The sequence below is a fragment of the Schistocerca cancellata genome, chromosome 8 (genome assembly GCF_023864275.1).
Source record: "Schistocerca cancellata isolate TAMUIC-IGC-003103 chromosome 8, iqSchCanc2.1, whole genome shotgun sequence".
Taxonomy (NCBI): domain Eukaryota; kingdom Metazoa; phylum Arthropoda; class Insecta; order Orthoptera; family Acrididae; genus Schistocerca; species Schistocerca cancellata.
The window spans coordinates 360,065,107-360,089,784 of NC_064633.1; the positions used below are offsets into that span (position 1 = coordinate 360,065,107).

At 40.7% G+C, this 24,678-nt stretch overlaps 1 protein-coding gene across 1 annotated transcript in view; it reads left to right on the forward strand.

Moving 5' to 3' along the window:
• The window catches only part of LOC126095748 (cytochrome P450 4C1-like), a 99,164-nt gene that overhangs the window by 3,131 nt on the left and 71,355 nt on the right, over positions 1–24,678 (forward strand). Inside the window, exons 2-3 of the mRNA XM_049910523.1 lie at positions 10,627–10,733; positions 18,302–18,392. Of these exons, the coding sequence (XP_049766480.1) occupies positions 10,627–10,733; positions 18,302–18,392 (198 nt within the window). The remainder of the gene's footprint in view (positions 1–10,626; positions 10,734–18,301; positions 18,393–24,678) is intronic.

Consider the following 24,678-nt stretch of genomic DNA (forward strand, 5'->3'; position numbering starts at 1 on the left):
TATACAAAACACGTTTTTCGACACATGCAAATGTATATACAAGGATATATCATAAATTCTTGATTATTATTTCACGTCGTTCGGTTCATTTTTAAAAAAAAATATTTTCTCTTCATTCCAACGACAACACTTGTTCCAAATACTGTTCATTATTTAAAAGTACAAAAGTGCTTAACTTTCGCACGGGTCCCCTGGCTAGGATTATTTTTTTGTTTCATTGCCCTTTGTTCATCTTTCCGTTTGAGCCTATAATAGTACACATCCTAAATAATGAAAGTTATGTTCCACTCTTAACCTAACATGTCCGTTGAATCTCCTTAAGAAAATACAGAAAATGAATTGAAAAGTATGCACTTGGTGTAGTGGATGATAACTCTGTTTATACGCACTGCACGATAATGCCCGTAACAAAGAAATAGAATCCGATAATTCGATTCTAAGCTTCTTGTAAGACATTTATGGAACTTGATGATTTAAATATTTACGGGCAATACTAAGAAACAAAAAAAGATAAATATGGTAACACTGAATGAAAATAGTAGGGACTCTTTTTCTGAAGGTGTAAGAATGGATGAAAAATTTTCGGTTTGAGGGCTTTGCTGCAGTGTATATGCAACGTAGCTCGACTCTGATACGGGTGTATAAGCACCGACATGTAAGCAAGGGATTAGTGTAGCATTCTTGTCTTTCCGAGTACATGCTGTATATAAGGAAAGCGAATTATGGCAACATTATTATCAAATGCGTCCAAACAGGATCAACCTGATGTTATTCTTTTCTAGGCTGCCGAAGAATTCATCTACATCTACGTGGATACTCTACAAATCACATTTTAGTGTCTGGCAGTAAGGTCATCGAACCACCTTCACAATAATTCCCTGTTATTCCAATCTCGTACAGCGCGCTGAAAAAACGAATACCCACATCTCTCGGTGCGAGCTCTGATTTCCCATATTTTATTATGGTGATCGTTTGTCCCTGTGTAGGTCGGCATCAACAATATATTTTTGAATTCGGAGGAGAAAGTTGGTGATTGAAATTCACACAGATACCGCCGCAATAAAAAATGCCTTTGTTTTAATGATGTTCACCCAAAATCTGTATCATTATAGTGACACACTCTCCCTTATTTCGCGGTAGTACAAAACGTGCTGACCTTCTTTGAACTTTCTCCATATGTATGGGGCAGCATGTCTGTCGAAAACAACCGTTGTGAACTGGTGCGCCAAATTCAGCAGTGGTCGCGATTCGACACAAGACTCCGCTCGATCTTGGAGGCCAGCTCAGTCATTACAGAAAACAACAAGCTGGTGGTCGATGATGAGATTAGGCTGGACCAGCGCATAACTATTCGTGCGCTAGCTGAGGATCTCGACGTCAGCCTGCGTAGTGTGGAACACACCGTCCAGCAGAAGTTGGGCTACCTTAAAGTCCGCAGCCAGTGGACACACCAGGCGTCGAACGGCGAACAAAAGCAAACCGGATCCGGATGGCTGTTTTCCTGAAGCACCTGATTCGTTTAAATGTTGAAGGCAACACTTTTCCTAAGCACATTGTTGCAGGCGACGAAAGGTATGGCACCACTAGGAACTGGATTCGAAATTGTCGACGATGCGGTGGTCTCATCCATCGTCCTCTCGTCCCAAGAAGTTAAAGAACCAGACATCTGCTGGAATGGTGATGCTCACCCTGTTCTTTGATTATCAGGGCTCATTGCTTATTGATTTCAAGATACCTGGTGTCTCCATCGCTTGGGAACGATACTGCGCAACGCCTGAGAAATTACAGAGTGCAATTAAGGCGAAACGTCCGGTAAAACTGCGACAAGGTGTGCTGCTGCTTCATTATAACGCACGTCCCCATATCGCGAATGTCGGAACGCAGTAATTGCGCCAGCTACAGTGGGGAGTCACTCGAGCAAACGCCACAAGTCCTCATCTCTCCATGCGATTATCACGCCTTCGGACCCTCAAAAAATGGCCTTCAAGGTCGACGATTCCTGTCGGACCAATATGTGCAGCAGTCATTTACGGACCTCTTCACGCAGCACGACAGCGTATTTTACCAAACGGGTATCTTCAGCCTGGCGTGATTGTCAAAACTCAAGGCGTTTTTGCCTGATTGGCACAGCGATTCTGCACTGTACAACCTTCGAGGGGGAACTTTTTGATCGCCTCTTATATTTCTCTATAGCAGTGGTTCCCAAAAGGTGGTCCGTGGACCCCTTGGCGTCCGCGAGCTATGCCAGAGGGGTCCTCAAGATACTATTAGAATAAAAAATATATTAAATGTATTTCGTATTATAAGAGATTTTTAGTTTTGGCCGCTTCCTGCATGAGCAGAGCTTTAGCGAACGCTAACTTCTGCGTCTGGCGTCTTCCTAGAGCCAACTGAAACTAGCACATTCTAGCAGATGCAAATAGTTCTGCTGTATGCCGTTAGACTACGCGCTGCCTCTTTGCAGCTGACAACTGACAGTCACTTTACACAGAAACTCGCATTTCAGACGACTATCGGCCATTGTTAATTTATTTCCGGTGGTTTCACAGACCGTAAAACTGTAATGTATGTAAAGCGTTGTTTTTTGGGGAAGCTACAGTTCGTGTAGTTAAAAACGGACCGTTTGTTAAAAAGTGGTTCGTTAAAACGAGAAAGGCCTACAGATGAAGAGGAAGATAATGCATTTTTTACACTAAACACCCAGATTTGAAGACAAAGATTTTGAGTAATAATCAAAAATTTAACAATAACAATGATGGCTAAATTGAAAAATTTGTAAGCTGAATATTTTTTCAGTAATGAATATGTCAATGTTTTTTCTAAGTACCAAAAATAGAAAACGTATAAAAAGACTCTTAATTTGGCTTTTTTGGGTACTTGATACTGTTATATGACAAGGTACCAATCAAGCTCGATGAGGGGTGCCCGAAAAAAATTGTTGGGAACCCCTGCTCTACAGTGTAGCACTGAACAGAAGTAAGTCAGTTCAGACAAAAATAGAAGCATTCGGAATGAGGTGCTACAGAGACACTGCTGAAGATTAGATATGTAACTAGAGTTGTACTCCTTAAAGAATATAAATTGCATTTTGTAAGTAACAAAAATTAGTTACTCGTGTAACTTCTGCACTTTTATGTAACCGTAGCAATTACTTTTGATAAAATTACTGTTTACATGCACAAAAATTTATATGTGTATAAGTGTTATTATTTTGTACTTAATAGAAGGTTTATCATGGTCAAACGCAAGAACTTCCTGCTATTATTGATAAATGCGAAAGTTGTTTACGGATAACAGAAACATGTTTTACTGAAGTTCGAAAAAGTACTGAAGCGATGTTTGATATATTTTTGTTATTTGTTTTTTTTTTTATTTTACGTTTTTTCCCCACTCAGTTCCTAGATGGATCAGCGATTCCGGTTTTTAGGGGAATCTAGTCTGACACCGATCGCATTCGTAAAGAATGCGATCGTTATGAGCGTAACGCCCAACAGTTATGCAACACACCTAATTTACGGGTAAAACGGATTCGACCTTCCTTAACTGACCAAAGCTACTGGGAAAACTAGCGCAGACTACGCTTACTTACGGTAGTCTATTGAATCCTACAATAATATTAGAACTCTATGCGTAACTAACGAAGAGGTACTGAATTGAACAGGGGAGAAAAGGAATCTACAGCATAACACGGCTGAAACAAGGGCCCAGTTGATAGAACACGTTCTGAGGTATCATGGAATTAATCAATATTAAGCAGCAGCAGCATCCAGACATGGAGAAACTAATAACGTCTTGGAATTGTCAGTCGGTAATGGAAGAAAGTGAGCGGAGAGGTGAAAATTTTAGGGAGGGATCAACGAGTGACAACAGAAGAGCGGTTTAGTTGAACGTTGGTTACAGTAGTTGTGCAGAAGAGGCTTGAATATGATAGCCCAGCAGGAACAGTTGCATCAAACCTGTTCCAGCGATGCAGGTTTTACTTAGTCGTCCTTTTTTGTGCTTCCACAATGCGCTATTCGAACTTAAGCAAGTATATGGGTACCAAGTCAGAGTTGTTGTCTTTTCCAGCTATGTATCTCATTTCCATTCGCTCACGGTAACTGCTGCTGATAACATGAATGCCGTTTTTAACTCGTTGCCCTCAAGTTTGCATTCAGTACTGCCCCGTTCTGCCTAGGGTCTTGGTTCCCTGGCAGTGTTAGTTGTGCGTTAACGTTGACACAGAAGTCCTGTGGACGGATTTAATGATGAACAGTTGGCCGATGTGCACCCCATGTGTGAATCCACTGAATGCAGTGGAAGTGTGGCGTAACGACGCCACTGTTCTCGCAGCAACGGCAGCCGCATCACAGTTCTGTCTGAGGGGTGTTTCATTACTCTGTGATGAATGCTGTACTTTCTGGTCATTTCATTTTATAGGCTTCTTCACTGTTATGAAAGTAAGGGCTGATTAAAAAAAAAGGAATGGATTTCATTTGTTTATTACAAGGAAACTATGAATGAAAGCAACACATTGCACATTTCACTCCATAGAGGAATGTTCAAAGTTTTATGTTCGTACAGGTATTATACTGTACACATAACATGGGCACCATGAGTTGCTCGAGAAACATCGAAAAGGCAATCCATTTCATTCCACACACGAACCAACAGGTACCTGTTTACTGAATCGACAGTTTCAACAATTGAGATCTTGAAGAGAAGTTGCCACAGGTGGGACAAGGACTCTGTCTTTCATGTACACCCACAAAAAAAGATAGCAATGTATGACTTCTGGTGACCTGGGAGAACAAAACAAATGAACAAGATCTTGTTATCCATCTCTTCCTGTCTAAAGTTGTGGGATTTTGGTGTTAAGATAACGCTGCACCTAAAGGTAGAAGTGAGGCGGGGCGCCGTCATGCTTAGAAATGAAATCATCGGAATGTTCGTGAATTTGAGGAAACAAACAGTTTTGCAGCATAACCAGGTATGACATTCCTGTCGCAGTTTCTTCCGAAAAAAAGAAAGGTCTGTAAACTTTGTGAACAAAACGTCATAAACACGGTCAGTATCGGTGAGTCTCTTCCACGCTCGACGACGACACCCGGATTTTGTGACCCCCAAATTCTTACATTATGACAGTTTTTTGCCCGATACATGAAACGTCGATTCGTCCGTGAAGATGAGTCGTTCGCAGAAAGTGCCCTCTGCCGTATCCTGTAGAACTGAAATGCACAATTCGTACCTTCTGTTGTGGCCGCCGGTACGCATTTGCTACAGTAACTGTGAAATATACGGCTTTATATGCATGCGTCGTTTCAGAACACGCCACACCGTTGCTTGAGGAAAATGAACTCCTGGCTTGCCCGCTTGTGGACTTCCGAGGGTTCTGTGTGAATGCATCTGCAATAAGCTCGACATTTTCATCAAATATGCGTGGCCGATCAATGCTCTTCCCTTCGCATATGCAAACGACTTGTAAGAATTTTGTATGCCAGACATAAATGTGCGTCCGCGAAGGTGGCTTCTTGCTATATCGTCGGCAGAATGCACGTTGCACTTGAACAATGAATTGACTTCGGGCAGATTCCAACACACAAACTGATTACTCTTTGTAATGTAATCGCCATGTTGCTACAAACAAACAAGAATCGCATCTGTGTTAGAACTTCGAAACTTCCTCTACCCAGCGGCATATGCAATGTTTCTTTTATAGTTTGTAGTAAACAATTCAAACCTGTTATTTATTTTTGAAACATTCCACATTTTCACAGAGACAGAAGTGATTGCCCTACAATACCGAATAAATCATAATTACATTTTTACTCTGCCGCGGAGACCACGAATCCAATCCCTTGTACCAAAATATTCGAAGCTATCCCCGAACAACCTCTGAAAGTTTGTTGGTGGGGTTGTTTCAGTCTGTATAAATCATGACCCACGTGAGGATGCAGTCTCCTCCAGTCACATGTCACAGAAACATGTACACATTGTGAGTTTAGCAAAACTGAATGTTGCGATGGCTCCCAAACTCTCCACTCTGGACGAGGAAGACAGATGTAATGCAGGCTAATGGGATGGATAAAATTCAGAAACTCGTAAAAGAATTTGCAACTAGAGTCTTTGGCCAACAGAATTAACTTCCAGGTGTCTAGGTAACGCCTGCATAACTCGTCTACATATATTGCACAACCGTAAGTTACCAAGATACCTATTCGAGGAATGTCAGTAAGGAATTGTACAAACAAAAATTCAAACACTGTGAGAGTAAAACCAACAACAGTCAAAACAAACGAATATATATATATATATATATATATATGTATGTATGTGTGTGTGTGTGTGTGTGTGTGTGTGTGTGTGTGTGTGTGTGTGTGTGTGTGTATATATATATGGTGTTACAAATAGGTACGGCCAAACTTTCAGGAAACATTCCTCACACCGAATAAAGAAAAGATGTCATGTGGACATGTGTCCGGAAACGCTTAATTTTCATGTTAGAGCTCATTTTAGTTTCGTCAGTATGTACTGTACTTCCTCGATTCACCGCCAGTTGGCCCAATTGAAGGAAGGTAATGTGGACATCGGTGCTTGTGTTGACATGTGACTCATTGCTCTACGGTACTAGCATCAAGCACATCAGTTCGTAGCACCAACAGGTTAGTGTTCATCACGAACGTGGTTTTGCAGTCAGTGCAATGTTTACAAATGCGGAGTTGGCAGTTTCCGTACCATGTACAGCATCTGCAGGCACTATCAGCAGCTGATTGGCCTCCACGGGTACACTTCTGCGAATGGTTCATCCAACAATGTGTCAATCCTCATTTCAGTGCAAATGTTCTCTTTACGGGTGAGGCTTCATTCCAACGTGATCAAATTGTAAATTTTCACAATCAACATGTGTGGCCTGACGAGAATCCGCACGTAGTTGTGCAATCACGTCATCAACACAGATTTTCTGTGAACGATTGGGCAGGCATTGTGGGTGATGTCTTGATTGGGCCCCATGCTCTTCCATCTACGCTCAATGGAGCATGTTATCATGATTTCATACGGGATACTCTACCTGTGCTACTAGAACATGTGTCTTTACAAGTACGACGCAAGATGTGGTTCATGCATGATGGAGCTCCTGCACATTTCAGTCCAAGTGTTCGTACGCTTCTCAACAACAGACTCGGTGACCGATGGATTGGTAGAGGCGGACCAATTCCATGGCCTCCCCGCTCTCCTAACCTCAACCCTGTTGACTTTCATCTATGGGGGCATTTGAAAGCTCTTGTCTACGCAACCCCAGTACCAAATGTAGAGACTCTTCGTGCTCGTATTGTGGACGGCTGTGATACAATACGCCTTTCTCCAGGGCTGCATCAGGGATTCCATGCGACGGAGGGTGGATGCATGTATCCTCGCTAACGGAGGACATTTTGAACATGTCCTGTAACAAAGTGTTTGAAGTCACGCTGGTACGCTCTGTTGCTGTGTGTTTCCATTCCATGATTAATGTGATTTGAAGAGAAATAATAAAATGAGCTCTAACATGGAAAGTAAGCGTTTCCGGACACATGTCCACATAACATATTTTCTTTCTTCGTGTGTGAGGAATGTTTCCTGGAAGTTTGGCCGTACCTTTTTGTAACACCCTGTGTATACGAAAAAAATCGCAACATCAAAAAATTATTGATGTAGTGTAATGAATGGTCTCGGAAACTGACATACGGTCGGGAGGGCGGTGTGCTGACCACATGCCCCTCCATATCCGCATCCACTGACGCCTATGAGCTGAGGATGACACGGCGACCGTTCAGTACCGTTGGGCCTTCATAGCCTGTTCGGGAGGAGTTGTTTTTGTGTAATGAAACCTCGGGAATACATTTATCTAGGTAACATATTTATGTCATTAACATTTCTAGTACACACCTCCCGGTGTCTCCAGGTCTCTTCCACATATACAATCTTCTTTTATGATTCTTAAACCAAATGTCAGCGATGATTGAATTATGCTCCTTGAAAAATTCTACCAGGCGGCTTCCTCTATCATTCCATTCCCCGAGCCCATACACACCAGCAATTTTTCCTTCTATTCCTTTTCCTACTATTTAATTAAGTCCCCTATCACAATCAAATTTTTGTCTCCTTTAACAATCTGAATAATTTGTTTTATCACATCATACATTTCTTCAATCTCTTGGCCATCTGCGGAGCTAGTTGGCATATAAACTTGTACTATTGTGGTAGGCGTGGACGTCGTGTCTATTTTATTTGGGAGGGGGGGGGGGGGGAGAGCAGGTTAATGTAATCGCGAGATTAAAAACATTGCAAATGTGAAATTGGGTACTGCAACTATGCCGTTCATAGTAGCTTATCCGCGTTCCTAATATTTTTTATTCATTAGTAAACCCACTCATCCATTACCGTTATTTGATTTTGTATTTATAACCCTATATTTACCTCACCAGAAGTCTTGTTCGTCCTGCCACCGAACTTCACTAATTTCCACTATATCTAACTTTAACCTATCAATTTCCCTTTCTAATTTTGTAATCTACCTGCCGTATTAATGGATCTGACATTCCACGCTCCGTTCCGTAGAACGCCAGTTTTGTTTCTTCTAGTATCGACATCCTCCTGAGTAGTCCCCGCCCGGAGATCCAAATGGAGAACTATTTCACCTCCGGAATATTTACCCAAGAGGACGCCATCATCATTTAACCATACAGTAGAGCTCCATGCTCTCGGGAAAAATTACGGCTGTAGTTTCTCCTTGCTTTCAGCTTTTCACAGTACCAGTACAGCAAGGTTGTTTTGGTTGCTGTTACAAGGCCAAATCAGTCAATCATCCAGAGTGTTGTCCCTGCTGCCCCTCTTCAGGAACCACACGTTTGTCTGGCCTCTCAACAGACGCCCCACTGTTGTGGTTGTACCTAAGGTGCGGCTATCTGTATCGCTGAGGCACACAATCCATCTCACCGACGGCAAGGTCCATGGCTCATGGGGGAGGGGGAGGGTGGGGAGGGAGAGCAGGTTACTGTAATCGCGAGATTAAAAACATTGCAAATGTGAAATTGGGTACATTAATTACCGGTGTAACTGCAAGAATGTTGAATACAAACGTGCATGCACTGTGTTGTACGGATGCCGGCTGTCAGTTTGTGGTATGGATTTCAATGCCTCTTGCAGGGACGGTAAATTCTGTTTGTGGATGAGGCTGGATTTTTCGTCCGACGATGTCTCATACGTACTCGATTGGAGACAGATCTGCTGACCAAGCAGGGCAAGGCGATTTGTCGACACTCTGCAGAGCATGTTGGGTTACAACAGCGGTATGTGGGCGAGGATTACCCTGTTGGGAAATGCTTCTGGAATGCCGTTCATGAATGGCAGCACAACAGGTCTAATCACCAGACTGACGTACGAATGTGCAATCAGGGTGCGTGGGATAACCAGGAGAGCGCTCCTGCCGTCATACGAAATCGCATTCCAGACGGTAACTCCAGATGTAGATTCATTATGTCTAGCACACAGACAGTTTGGTTGCAGGCCTTCAAATGGACTCCTTCTATGCAATACACGACCTTCCCTGACACCGGGGTAGAGCCAGCATTTATCAGAAAACTCAGACAACACTGAAGTCGCAAATGGATGTGGTTTGAGACCGAGGAATATACGCTACTGGCCGTCTGGCTCAGAACTGTTACTGAAATAATCGATTTGGAACAGTTCTTTGGCTCACTATGGTGCCAGCTGCTGCTCAAATTGCTGTTGCAGATGCAGTACGACGCGCCAGAGCCATCCGCCAAGCACAATGATCCTCTTTCTCAGTAATGCCACGTGGTCATCCCGAACCTGCTCTTCTTGCGACCGTACATTCTTGTGACCACCGCTGCCAGCTGTTATGTGCAGTGGCTACATTCCTGCCAAGTCTTCATGCAGCATCGCCGAAGGAACATCTAGCTTCTCGTACCCCTATAACACCACCTCGTTCAAACTCTGTGAGGTGTTGATAATAGCGTCTTAGTTGTTTTAAAGACATTGCTGACTAACGTCAACTCACCACATCCAATCTCAAAGATAACCAGTGCTCACGATCCTTACAGGGCATATTTAAAGCAAACCTGATTTGTGTCCTCACAGTAGCGCTACTAGCGCTACTGATGCGATTGGCGCCAAATTTGAATAGACATGGTCTTTCGCATGTAAACACATGCCAACCAACTTCCATTTACGTCACACAACTCATTCTTGGTGTTCCGATTTTTCACCTGTCAGCGTATACCAAATTCTTTGTAAACTGATTCGAATTTATAACCATTGAAATAACATCAAATATCCTGTCAATGTGTTAAGTTTCGTTTAGCATCTAAAATCACCGTGATTGTTATAAACGAGTTTGTCAGTTTCTACTTGTGTCGTGTCATAAGAAATTAGTTTTACAGGGCTACATGAGAGGTTTAGCAGAATCACGAAAATCATTTCTAGAAGTTCGTGAGGTTTCTTCTCATGATCCACATGCGAACGACTACGACGTTGCACGCTGGCCTCAATCTCCACATCGATATCATTGTTGCGTTTTACACCGAAGTGAGATGAATTACGAAAAGCAATCCAACACTTCTTAGTACAGAAGACGATTTTCTTTTTCAGACAGACTTCGTGTCTTCGACAAGGTGACGAAACAATACTGGCCGATATTCCGCGGCTGGATGGGTCCGAGTGCCTCAATAAACGTCAGTAAACCAGAGCATATCGAGGTAAGCCATTATTCTACTGTCTCCAAATCCATCAAAAACATTTAACAATATAGACTTATTTGAGTTACAGACCTACGAAAATAAAGGAAATCTGGCACAAACGTCCTTAAAGTATCTGAAAATTATATTCCTAACCTGTCTCCAGAGGAAGATCATTCTCTGAACTTTTCGATTATTGAAACCTCTGACTTCAGCAAAACATTTCCTATATCTCGATTATTTGAACCCTTACTGAACATAACTCCATAGAAAAATCGTGAGAATGTTTCATGCCCGTTAACACCAGTCAGGTAAGATAAGATAAATCATGTTCTTTAATGTTTGTTTGCGAAAAAATAGCTGCATGTCACCAGTAACGCAGCACAGAGAGAACCACGCTCTGTACATCAAGCTGTTAGAGAGAGGCGACGACATAGGAAATGCTCAGCAGCCAACACAAGATAAGGCGGGCCGAGGTTAAGAGCTGTTTGAACTTTGTACGCACGACCTCGATATAGGTCTTACACAGTAAGAAACAGCTTGGTCTTTTACTAACTCTGGTAGGAGTAACTGATATATATAAGCCACAAGTTACTGTACAGTGTATGATAGAATGTATTTTGTACTAGTATTAGCCACTCTCTGGTACTAATGCAAACGGATATTAAGCTAGGTAACAAATCTTTTCCTGATTCCTCCTTTTGGAGATCTACGATGGGGGCAATAAAGCTATTGCCCAGAGTACCGCAAAACTAGGTCCCTAAATTTACCGGGAATAACGTCACCTTTGTTCCTGCTATTACCATTAAAATTCTTTGAGCATGTTCGTTCAACTTTGGTACAAACAGTATCAACCTGTAACGTTCTCACAGGCGCTTCTCTCAGTAGCTTCAACATCATTTCAGACTCAAAATGCTGAAGCAGTACTCTGTAACAGATGAGGTTCCTTTAGCAAATGCGCCGCACGTCCCCAGAATTTCCTAAAAAATATGGCCTCATCCACCCTTAGTGCAAGTGATTTCACGTGCATGTTCTCTCCATTTCATATCCCTTTGTGGAGTTATCTCCGGATATTTTAACAATGATACGTGCTCCATTAGTTTACCGTTATTGTTGCGGTCTGATAATGTCGGATACTTCCCTTATTTACTTTTATCACTAGGGCTACCCACAGCGCATAGATGAAATGCTTCTAATAAATGTCTACCAAGGGTTGATGCATAAGTTGGTAGCGTTTTTATTTTGCTTGTTGGTATTACGGTTACTATGGATTTATATATCGATAATCATTTTTATTTGTAGTTCACTGTTGCTATTTAAGTTTACATTTGGAGATAGTGAGTGGAGCTGCAGAGGCTAGAAAATGGAGTGCTAAATGGAGAAATCGGAATATTTCCGACGTATTCTACGTTTGTTTACGTGGCCATCTTCCTCAGCAGCTGTTAACATATGTTACTATTAGTTAACCGTCTTGAGCTCACTGCAATTTAATTAAAAAGAATTACACCAGATGCGTTTCGCTTCTATTTATGAAGCACATAACCGAAACAATAAATATTATTGAACAAAATCTTAAGACAAGCAGTACACTTCCACAAGAATACATCAAAGAAGCAGTCAGGCTTCTAGAGATAAAACAGAACCGAACTATTTTCATTTCAATAATGTATTCTATTTATTAAGTGAAGAATAACCAGTGGAATCCCCAGTGTCTAGAACCATAGCAAACATATTTATGAACCATGTAGAATAGATTATATTACCAAAATAGTGTCAAATAGGTACAACATCCTATACTGGATAAGATATATGCATGACATCTAGTGCCTGATAGATGAACCAAGCAATAAAATTGACCAGTTCTGCACAGACATAAATTCTCTTCATAATAAGCGACATTTTACAATAGAGAAAGAACAAAGTAGACAGTTAAATTTGTTGAACATCACCATAAAGATTCAAAACAACCACCACACATTTGACATATACCGAAAACCGACAACAACAACAGACATAATTATACATGAGACGTCATAACACCCCAGTTCTCAAAAGCAGGCAGCACTTAGATACATGCTCCACAGACTAAACACAGTACCATTAGATACAGACAATTACAAAAAGAAATGAGTACCATTATACAAATAGCCACAAACAATGGATACAAAGAGAACTTAGTAACAAAAGTGAACAAGAAAATCAAGAAATAGAAACAACGAACATCCAGCTGTCATCAACACAAGGGCAAAATCACAGTGTTAAAGAAACAAAGTGAAAGATGGTACACATTGACATAGAACCACAAATATATACACGGAATATTCATTATTTAAAAAAAAAGCAAGGCGCAAAAATAGCCCACAGAACGAACAATTCAATTCAGAAATACTTCCCGGATACAATACGAAAAAAATGATCTATATAAGAAATCAGGAACATACCAACTGAAATCCAATACATGTGATGGAAGATACATAGGTCAAACCAGGACGACTGTTGACACCAGATACAAAGAGCGTGGAAGTATAGGACAAATCATTCAAATTTTGCCAACACTTGCACCAACACCAATATAAAAATTACAGCCAGAGACACAGACATGGAAATGATAAGGATAAACAACAATAAAAATCTACACCTAACCTTACAAGAAAACTACCACATCCAAAAAACCGTAATAGAAGAGAAGCAACTCATAAATGTTGAAACCAGCTTGGCAGCCGCACACTATTTAAACTGACTAACCACTTAATATAACGTTAAATATAGGCATACAACCACAGTCGCCATTTACCTCTATCATCTCCTCGCAGATTCTGTCCTATAATCACCCTCCAGGCCCATCCCCACTACCCCACCCCCACCCCACAAAACAAGCCAACCCACCTCCATTCCTTTCACGTCTTTAACGAAGATAAAACAATTCACAAATTTACGCTAACTCAAAAAAAGGTAGTCACATGTTGGCAACACACAACGTGAACGAAAACAAGCGAACAGACATGAACGCTGTTACTGTGCGGAATGAGAAACAGTTTACAAAAGTGAAGTGTAAATAATGCAGTGCAAGAAGTACTGCACAATGGCAAAAAGCGACAAGTGCAAATCTGAACCGAAGTCCTTTGACGTCAAGCACTGCTAACTAGGTGGGATGCAGAAGAATAGGTAAAGAAACAGCGTAAGTAACTTGCATGCCAACTTTACAAACGAAACGCTGTTTTTAACCTAAAACAACCAAAAATGTACAAATATATGTCTACAATTTGCAGAACAACTACTGAAGATGATTTATAAATAAAAGCGAAACGCGACTGGTGTAATTCTTTTTACGTCAATTGCACTCAGTTCAAGACGGATAACCAATGGCAACTGACGTGTTCTGTTTGAGTTAAATAGCTTGGTGACAGCAGCGGCGGCAGCAGTCAGAAACATGTGCACCATGTACGGGATAATGGCATTGGAGAGAGCGACGGCAAGAAAATGGTTACCTCGATTTAAGGATGACCATATTGACATTGGTGACTCTCCACGTTCAGGAAGACCTTCGGGGTTTGACCTCAATAATCCGCGTCAGTGTACTCGAAATCATCGCTGACATTTATTGTCAACAACTGAGAAGTCTTGCGGACGCAATTCAAGAACAACGACCAGGAAGACGGGGTGAAGTTATACTACTCCGCGGTAACGCCCGCTCGCATTTTGCTAGACTATCGAAAAGCACTATACAGGAGTTGCGTTGGGAAGTAATTCCGTATCCACCTTTTCATCTGATACTGCACCTTCATATTTTCACCCGTTCCATTCTATATCGAATAATCTTAAAGCAAATTCCTTTCCTGATGAAAATGCGCTCCGACCACGGCTCGGCGGGTCCTTCGCCTCAAAATCACGTGATTAGTACAGTCGTGGAATCGATAAGTTAGCCAGCGTTGGTAGACTGTTGTGAATAGTGGAGGAGAATATATATTTGGTGACTAAAGGCTCTGTTATGTGTATCAATAACTTATGGAAAAACGCTACGAACTTAACGCAGCAACCTAGTTTATAAAGAAGAGTTTCAAATTGTTTGTTTGTAATGCATACAAATCAACAGTTTTGTTGCGATCATTATGAAATTTTGCAGATTTTACCTTCGAGACCAAATTTCGTAATCTGGCTTGAAACATACATGAATGTAATATATAAAGAGGAAACTTTGTTACCAAAAGTCTCTTAAAGTTGTTGGCCGATATACAACAAATTTCTCAACGATTCCCTAATGGACATGTGGGCTTACATGGGCTACGTATCTTTTTAGTATACGCAATACCTAAACATACATAAAACATACAAGAGAGAAAGGTGTTACCACACATCTCGAGAAGTACCTGACTGATTTACTTCCAAGTTCTTGGTTGATATACTTGAGATTTATACATTCAAATGAAACAATAAGAAACATTAATGAAAAATTAAATTACTAACAAACGAAATATATCGTAGTAAACTGGGTGTAATTGCTACTGCGAGAATAAATTACAGCGGCAATACCCGTCTTGGAGTAGTACCATCAAGTCGTGGGACGAGCGAAAGCTCGAGTATTTATCAGAAACATGATTACAAACCCCTATTAATTGATTAGTTGCCGTCGTTACTTATGCAGTGGCGGAACAAGGCTGGCATTAAAGAACCTATTGCCGAACATAATAGAGGTCACCGTCATTACGTCGTTTGCCGCAGGTGAGAACTTATTCATTCCTCGCGTTCCACTGATACCTAGAGATTTAAATATGCCCTTCGATTTTAAGCAATTGCAGTTTTCCATGCGGCTTGCGTTCTCCACAGGTATCAACGAGGCACAGATCCAGTCACTTTTTGTGGCAGGTATCCCGGGCACCGCCTGTCACTGTAGCTAGTAGTAAATAAAGTAACTGAATTGTTGAAGCAAATTTAGTAGTAAAATCTACATCTTTTTAATGACAACTCATATTTAAGCGTTTGACTTACTCTTAAATAGTTCACAAATTCTCTTGTTATAAAATTGACGCGCATGAGACTTCAGCCAACCAGTGGCAGCGTCTTTAACTTCTTTGTCGCAGTCAAAGCGTTGGAAGCTTGGAAGCCATTTCATCTGTACAAAGAATTATAAATTACTTCGAGGCATATATGTGCTGTAGATCGAATGTAAAAATCCTTCCATTTGTTCTGATGCAAAATTACTTGCTTCTGCTGCATGGTGTGTAGTCGAGCGTCGTGCAGAAACATAACGCCGGTAATTAACGCAATGACCTATTTAAATACCCTACTGGTTACTGTGGAATCAGATTCAGTACGTACCACTTAGAACGACAGTTTCAAGTATCAGCTATATGACAATTGGGTGTGGTATACCTCTACACAGTCTTCTAAATGTAGAGCAACACCACACTTTTTACACTGCTATGCTCTTTCACTTCGTTTTCACTGCGACTACAGCGAATCATTTGAAGCGGATAGTTAAGAGACAGAGTCGCCTGCGCAAAATAGCTGTTCTCAGTTTTCTTAATATCTCACAGTAGTAATCAGAAGTAATTATCCTTCCACGTTCTACAAAATTCACAAATCAGTTTCCTTTAGCGTTACTACAAAAGGCAGCCATAACCTTTCGGGCTAACAGAGCCTGTCGTCGTTCTTTGGTTTCTTGACCGAGGAAAATCCCACGTCGAATCATCACTTACGATTCTGTTCAGTAGATCTTCTACTTCTGCATCGTAAAGAAAAAAAATCTAAACAATCAGTCATCGTGTGAGTTTTTCGTTTCCCAGAAACGAGTTTTGTATCGAATCGAGCACTGAACTTGTCGTCCCCTAATTGTTTGGACACTAACTCACGAAGAACACTCAGACAAATCTGTGGAAAGTACTCCGACAGTTTATATTTCGTGAACTCTTTTCTTTACTGTTTGCACCGGTGCACTTTGGCGATTACAGATCTACCTTGCATCTGTCGACAGTTGAGGCAATCTCTTTTCAGTACATCAAACTGTTTCGTGTTTTCCCACAGTTATTTAGCAGGTTTACTTGTCTGCGTGCTGCAGTGTCGTCGGCGAGCAGCATGACAGTCAGCTGACACATCTGATACAAAACTTATATATACTGAGAACATCAGCTTCAGGAATTCCCGACGTTTCTTTTTGTTGAGCGTTCACCATCAAGCTAAGCTGGAGGGTTTATGGGAGAAATGCAACCTTTTTTTAATTTAATATGCCAAAAAACTTGTTTTAGAGCTGTGTGTTCTTTCCGTACTGACACAGCGCTGTGACATTTGGATTTTAAACGAGTTTTTCAAAAGAAAACTTCGAGCAGTTGACAGAAACATAGAAAGGTGAATCCTTGATCTCACTAAGAAAGATCGGAAAGGAAGTGATGATCAACAACAGTAGTTTGGGACATAGTGGAAGGGTGAAGACTCTAAAATGGAAATGGATAGGACATTTCGCACGAAGAAATGATGGAAGGTATACGTAATACTACAGTGAAGTCTCAGAGAAAGACGATCGCAAAGCAGACGACCAGACCGCTGGGAGAAGAAAGTCGCAAGCTTGAACTGGTAGAGAACAGCAGGACACAGGGAGGTCTGGAAAAGGCAATTGAAATCGCATTTTTAGCTTAAAATTAAAGAGTTTAGACCTTGACAAGGTTGAATTAGCTCTAAAATAAATAAGATAGTTCTATGCTTCTGCCCTCACCAGTTCACAGGGTGATGCAAGAAGCTTAGTAGCAAGGACTCTTGTCGCTATGCTTACAGGTGCCATGACTCAAGTACAATTAGAAGCCACGAACATGCTCTTCAACATGAGGGTGTGATTTCCTACGTCAGAATTCATGATGAAGAAAGTGGTGGGGGGGTGGGGGTGGCGTCGGGCTACTTTTGCCCAGATAAGTCCAAAAGAACAGATACAATTTTTATCCTGCAGCCACTCTGAATCGAGATACAATTAAATGGAAGATATTATCTATCAGTGAACATTGAGTTTTATATTTTGACCGAGCGGTTCTAGGCCCTTCCGTCCGGAACCGCGCTGCTGCTACGGTCGCAGGCTCGAATCCTGCCTCGAACGTGGATGTGTGTGATGCCCTTAGGTTAGTTAGGTGTAAGTAATTCTAAGGCTAGAGGAATGATGACCTCAGATGTGCTTAGAGCCATTTGAACCATTCGAATTTTATAAATATCGTAAGTTGAAAATTTGTGCTGGACCATGATTCGAACCTAGGTCTCCTGTATGCTGCGCAGATGTACTGACCACTACGCCATCCATACGCAGTGGTCACGCCTCCTGTCAGACACGAATTGTCATCTTACACCACAGACTACTGATGTAGTGCCTGTGCTCATTAGCCTCATTACAAATCATCAACATGCCACATTCATGTAACTCAATGCCCACCGGCAGGTAGTGTCTTTAATTCCTTTGTGTCTTGTTACATGTACTGTGTTTCAGTTCTGTAACGCCAAAACTTGGAGCAATTTAATATCGAGTTAAGCATTTTGACTTGTACATAGTCGTTTTGTTGTCTTAAGTGAGCTACGCACTTTCCATGAACTCCAGTACGACCTTTTCTTTTTCACAGAAAATCCTGGCGAGCAGCGAACTTATCAGCAAGGCAGCCAATTACCGCTTCCTGTTCCCCTGGCTCGGAGAAGGCCTGCTGACAAGTGCTGGTGAGCTCTCTTGCTTTTACGTACGTATTCTGAACGATAATTACACTAGCAGCCTCTCGTCTGAGAGTTCAGTTGCTGTGAAGAGGAACGCACGCTCGAGCTGGACAGGACGACGCAGGAATCGGCCGTTTTCAGGAATCCGTTCCATTATATACATGAAACGATGTACTGAAATTGTGAGATCGAAACTGGATCTTACGACGTCGAGTAACCAATGCACCATCTCAGTCGGTAGCATCTCTAAATGAAATCGTTGCATGACCACTAGATTCGTAAAAATAACAGGTACACATATGGCAGAATCTTCATGTACAAACGAATAGCTACTTAAATTCTCCTGTCCATAACTTGGGAGGTTTTGCGCCCTCTTCTTGTTAAGAAGCTGCTTGAGGTGCCTAATCTGCAACGTATCCTCGTTGAAACTGTCAAGCTGTTATGAACTGTTAGTTGTTCAGTTCCTCCTGGTATCAACAGGGATTAAGCAGGTAGGTACGTTGATTGATTGATAAGGTGGAGGGGACCAGACAGTAAGGTCATCGGTCCATTCGCATTAGGGAAGCATGGGGAAGGAAGTCGGCCGTGTCCTGTCACAGAAACCATCAAGGCATTTGCCTGAAGCGATTTAGGGAAATCATGGAAAACCTAAATCAGGATGGCTGGACCCTGGTTTTAACTGTCGTCCTCCAGAATGCTAGTCCATTATGGTAACTACTACACCACCTCCCTCGGTAATGGGGTTAAAGAGTCTCTGTCAGACATAGAATTTAATTAACCTCATTCACAAGAAGTAGAGAGATAAAGAAAGAACTATAAACCTACCGTATATCCTCATTTTGTAAATATACAAGACGAATATAAAAAATTTTCAACAATCATGTAGAAAAATCACTACTTTTTAATCAAGCGAAAGGAAAGACTGACTTACGATGTGAATATAATACAACTGACCTTCTGCAGATGGTGAACGAGGATTATAGGGAACCTAGCAATGAATTATCACTCTCTCTACAGTTCATTGTTTTTGATATAGCTTTGGGCTCAGTTTCAGTAAAGTCTGCGCTTTAAGCCTTTCATATACAAAGAATGGAGGAAAATGGGGGCTTAACTTCCTATTGACAATGAAGCGCAAGTTCCGAATTCCAAAGGGTGACGAAGGAAATCATCAAAAAGAATCATCCCAACATATGCCTCGGAAAACCTACATCTGCACAGCCAGACGCAGTTTGAACCGCCGCACTCCTGAGCGTGAAAATGGCTCTGAGCACTATGGGACTTCACATCTGAGGTCATCAGTACCCCTACACTTAGAACTACTTAACTAACCTGAGGACATCACAAGCATCCATATTAGGCAGGATTCGAACCTGCGACCATAGCAGCCACGGGCTTCTGAACTGAAGCGCTTATAATCGCTCGACCACAGCAGCCGGCCCTGAGTGTGAACCCATAGACTTATGAACTGCGCTGCCTTGCTCGGTTTGGGAAACAAGAGCTATAACATTTCATCACTGTGGGGAAGATATACGCCCCATTACATCTCCAATCAGGCTTCTTGAAGACAGTGAGGAATTCATAAATGAAAGAGAAGTCAAGAAAGAAAATCCATGTCACAAAACTATACTAAGGAATCCTATAGGACATTTCCAAATCTTTCAGTTAAGGAAAAGGAGTAGGAATACATGTTAATGGAAGATACCTGAATCACAAGCGATTTTCAGATAACATTATACTGTTTACCTCTTTGAAAATCACCAGTAGCAAAATAACTTAATAGAGCAAGTTTGAAATAAAATAAAAAATCAATAACAATAAGACAAAAATAATGTATACCTAACATATCAAAAAGAAAATTGTATGAACGTCTATATATAAAAGGCAATCTCTCAACCAACTGACTGACAGACTGACTCACTCACTCACTCACTCATTGACTCATCCCTATCCAGCCCAAACCTCCAAGCATAGAAACTTAATATGTGCAGAGGGTGCTGATCTTATACTTTAGGCATTGTTTAGTAAGGGATTCTTCGAAATAATTATGAAAAATCTGCCTCGACTGCACAAACACAAACTACCTTGTGTTTACCTAGGTTTCAGCATGGGTAACCACGCCTTCTTCAAAACAAATATAAAACAGCTTGTCTAAATAGGCATTGTCAAAGGCTAAAATCAACACCTACAGTGGCAGTATGTTATTAATATAATATTAACTTTATATTAAGTTAACTTAAATATCAATTAATTAAATAATCTAATTGTAGATAAACATATAACAATTATTTTAATTAATATAATTATTTATGTTAATTGAAGATATTATATTTAATATTATTAATTTTATTTGTTGCATTCAATTATAATATTTAATATTAATCAACATATTATTATATACTTTATATTACAATAATTTATTTTAAGATAAAAACATAAGTAGCTATAATCCTTGGTAAATAAATGTATTAAAATAATCACTTAATAATAATGAAATAAACTTATAGGTATTTATATCTAATTAGATGTAATATATTAATGTAAATTATATATACACTCCTGGAAATGGAAAAAAGAACACATTGACACCGGTGTGTCAGACCCACCATACTTGCTCCGGACACTGCGAGAGGGCTGTACAAGCAATGATCACACGCACGGCACAGCGGACACACCAGGAACCGCGGTGTTGGCCGTCGAATGGCGCTAGCTGCGCAGCATTTGTGCACCGCCGCCGTCAGTGTCAGCCAGTTTGCCGTGGCATACGGAGCTCCATCGCAGTCTTTAACACTGGTAGCATGCCGCGACAGCGTGGATGTGAACCGTATGTGCAGTTGACGGACTTTGAGCGAGGGCATATAGTGGGCATGCGGGAGGCCGGGTGGATGTACCGCCGAATTGCTCAACACGTGGGGCGTGAGGTCTCCACAGTACATCGATGTTGTCGCCAGTGGTCGGCGGAAGGTGCACGTGCCCGTCGACCTGGGACCGGACCGCAGCGACGCACGGATGCACGCCAAGACCATAGGATCCTACGCAGTGCCGTAGGGGACCGCACCGCCACTTCCCAGCAAATTAGGGACACTGTTGCTCCTGGGGTATCGGCGAGGACCATTCGCAACCGTCTCCATGAAGCTGGGCTACGGTCCCGCACACCGTTAGGCCGTATTCCGCTCACGCCTCAACATCGTGCAGCCCGCCTCCAGTGGTGTCGCGACAGGTGTGAATGGAGGGACGAATGGAGACGTGTCGTCTTCAGCGATGAGAGTCGCTTCTGCCTTGGTGCCAATGATGGTCGTATGCGTGTTTGGCGCCGTGCAGGTGAGCGCCACAATCAGGACTGCATACGACCGAGGCACACAGGGCCAACACCCGGCATCATGGTGTGGGGAGCGATCTCCTACACTGGCCGTACACCACTGGTGATCGTCGAGGGGACACTGAATAGTGTACGGTACATCCAAACCGTCATCGAACCCATCGTTCTACCATTCCTAGACCGGCAAGGGAACTTGCTGTTCCAACAGGACAATGCACGTCCGCATGTATCCCGTGCCACCCAACGTGCTCTAGAAGGTGTAAGTCAACTACCCTGGCCAGCAAGATCTCCGGATCTGTCCCCCATTGAGCATGTTTGGGACTGGATGAAGCGTCGTCTCACGCGGTCTGCACGTCCAGCACGAACGCTGGTCCAACTGAGGCGCTAGGTGGAAATGGCATGGTAAGCCGTTCCACAGGACTACATCCAGCATCTCTACGATCGTCTCCATGGGAGAATATCAGCCTGCATTGCTGCGAAAGGTGGATATACACTGTACTAGTGCCGACATTGTGCATGATCTGTTGCCTGTGTCTATGTGCCTGTGGTTCTGTCAGTGTGATCATGTGATGTATCTGACCCCAGGAATGTGTCAATAAAGTTTCCCCTTCCTGGGACAATGAATTCACGGTGTTCTTATTTCAATTTCCAGGAGTGTATATATATATATATATATATATATATATAATACGAAGAAAATATGCGTAAATCGAAACAAATTAATTGAAAATGACCTAAACAATACTCAACCTAATTTATAAAGAACTTTTAATTTATATATTAAATAAATGAAGTGTCTGATTAAAGGGTTACCTTGATAGGGTAAATTAAGTAAATAAAAATTACCTTCATTAAACAAATTACATAAGATTAAACTACTTCCTTTAGTGTCAAAAACTATCGTGCATCATGCACCTTAATATAAAAAGGTAAGCTAATCAAATTATTAGGTTCATACCCCATTTATAGAGGTATCAATCCTTTCCTTTTTAATGACCAACAACTGTACAAAACTTCTCTTCCTATCAACATTAATGATAGGAACGATCCTGTCCATTTCATCAAATTCCTGACTTGGGGTTTGAATAGGACTTGAGATCAACTTACTTTCATGTATTCCACTTCTAACAAGAAATAAAAAATATAATGATAAATGAATCATCAATTAAGTATTTTATTGTCCAAGCAATAGCATCAACAATACTATTTTTTCAATTTTGTTGATTCAAATAAAGTACCCAATAGGATGGGAATCAGAATTTATCCCCTGAATAATATTTAGATCCAGATTATTATTAAAGATTGTAGCTGCATCCTTGCATTTCTGATTTCCAAAGTCGTAAGCGCTTCAAGCTGAAATAACAGTTTAACATTAATAACATGACAAAAAATTGCCCAAATAATGGTACTATCATAATGTATTCAACTAAAAACCTTTATTTTAACCATTATCATTTTAAGAATTATTATTGGCGCAATAGGAGGTTTAAATCAAACACCTTTATGGCAACTTCTAGCATACTCTTCAATTAGACATTTATGGTGAATAATCAGATCGTCAACAGTCAGAGAATACATCTGGGAACTGTACTTTATTATCTATTCATTACTAAGACTAATCATAGTATTATTATTCAAGCAAATAAATTTATTCTTTATAAATCAGATCTATTCAGCTAGAAATATAAAAACTGAAATTAAATTCATAATATTTTTATCCCTACTATCTCTAGGTGGTTTACCACCATTTCTTGGGTTCCTACCAAAATGAATTGTAATACAATCATTAATAGAAAACAACATAACAACCATTATGACTATTATAATCGTACTAACTACAATTACACATTATTATTACATACATATTAGATTCTTGGCTCTAATTATATCATACACTGAAAATTCATAATTATCTATAAAGATAAAGTCTCAAAAATCAAGAAATTTTCTTCCTATAACCTTAATAATTTCAACATTAGGATTGATTTCAACATCAACCTTAGCTCACTGTACTAAGGACTTAAGTTAATTAAACTAATAACCTTCAAAGTTCTAATTAAAAGAATAATCTATTTGGCCTTAGTGAAACTTTACACATCTAGAATTACAGTCTAGAATCATAAATGAATGTATGACCTGATTATGGTATGAGAGAAAATATCTTATAAGAATATTTACAGTCTACCATCTAAAATTCAGAAATCTTACTGCTAAAATGATTATTCTCAACAAACCATAAGGACATTGGTACTTTATACTTTCTGTTTGGAGCATGGGCAGGAATAGTAGGAACATCAATAAGAATACTTATTCGTGGTGAACTTAGCCAACCAGGATATCTAATTGGAGATGACCAGATTTATAATATTATTATTACAGCCCATGTAATTGTAATAATTTTCTTCATAGTAATGCCTATTATGATTGGTGGATTTGGTAATTGACTTGTACCATTTATAATTGGTGCACCAGATGTAGCATTCCCATGAACAAATAATATATGTTTTTGATTACTACCACCCTCATTAACCCTTCTTCTTACATCTTCTATAGTAGATAACAGTGCTGGTACAAGATGGACAGTTTCCCCTCTCTAGCAGAGCTTTTGCACATGGGGGTATATCTGCAGACCTAGCCATTTTTTTTTCACTACACTACATAGGTGCAGTTAACTTTATTGCAACAGCAATAAATATACGATCAGAAAGTATAACTTTAGACCAAACACCTTTATTTGTTTGGTCCATAGCTATTACAGCTCTTCTTTTTCTTTTACTTCCAGTTTTAGCAGGAGCCATTACTATATTATTAACAGACCGGAACCTAAATACATCATTCTTTGACCCTGCAGGGGGGGAGACCCAATTCTATATCAACACTTTTTCTGATTCTTTGGGCACCCAGAAGTTTACATTCTAATTTTACCAGGATTTTGTATTATTTCACACATTGTATGTCAAGATAGAGGAAAAAATT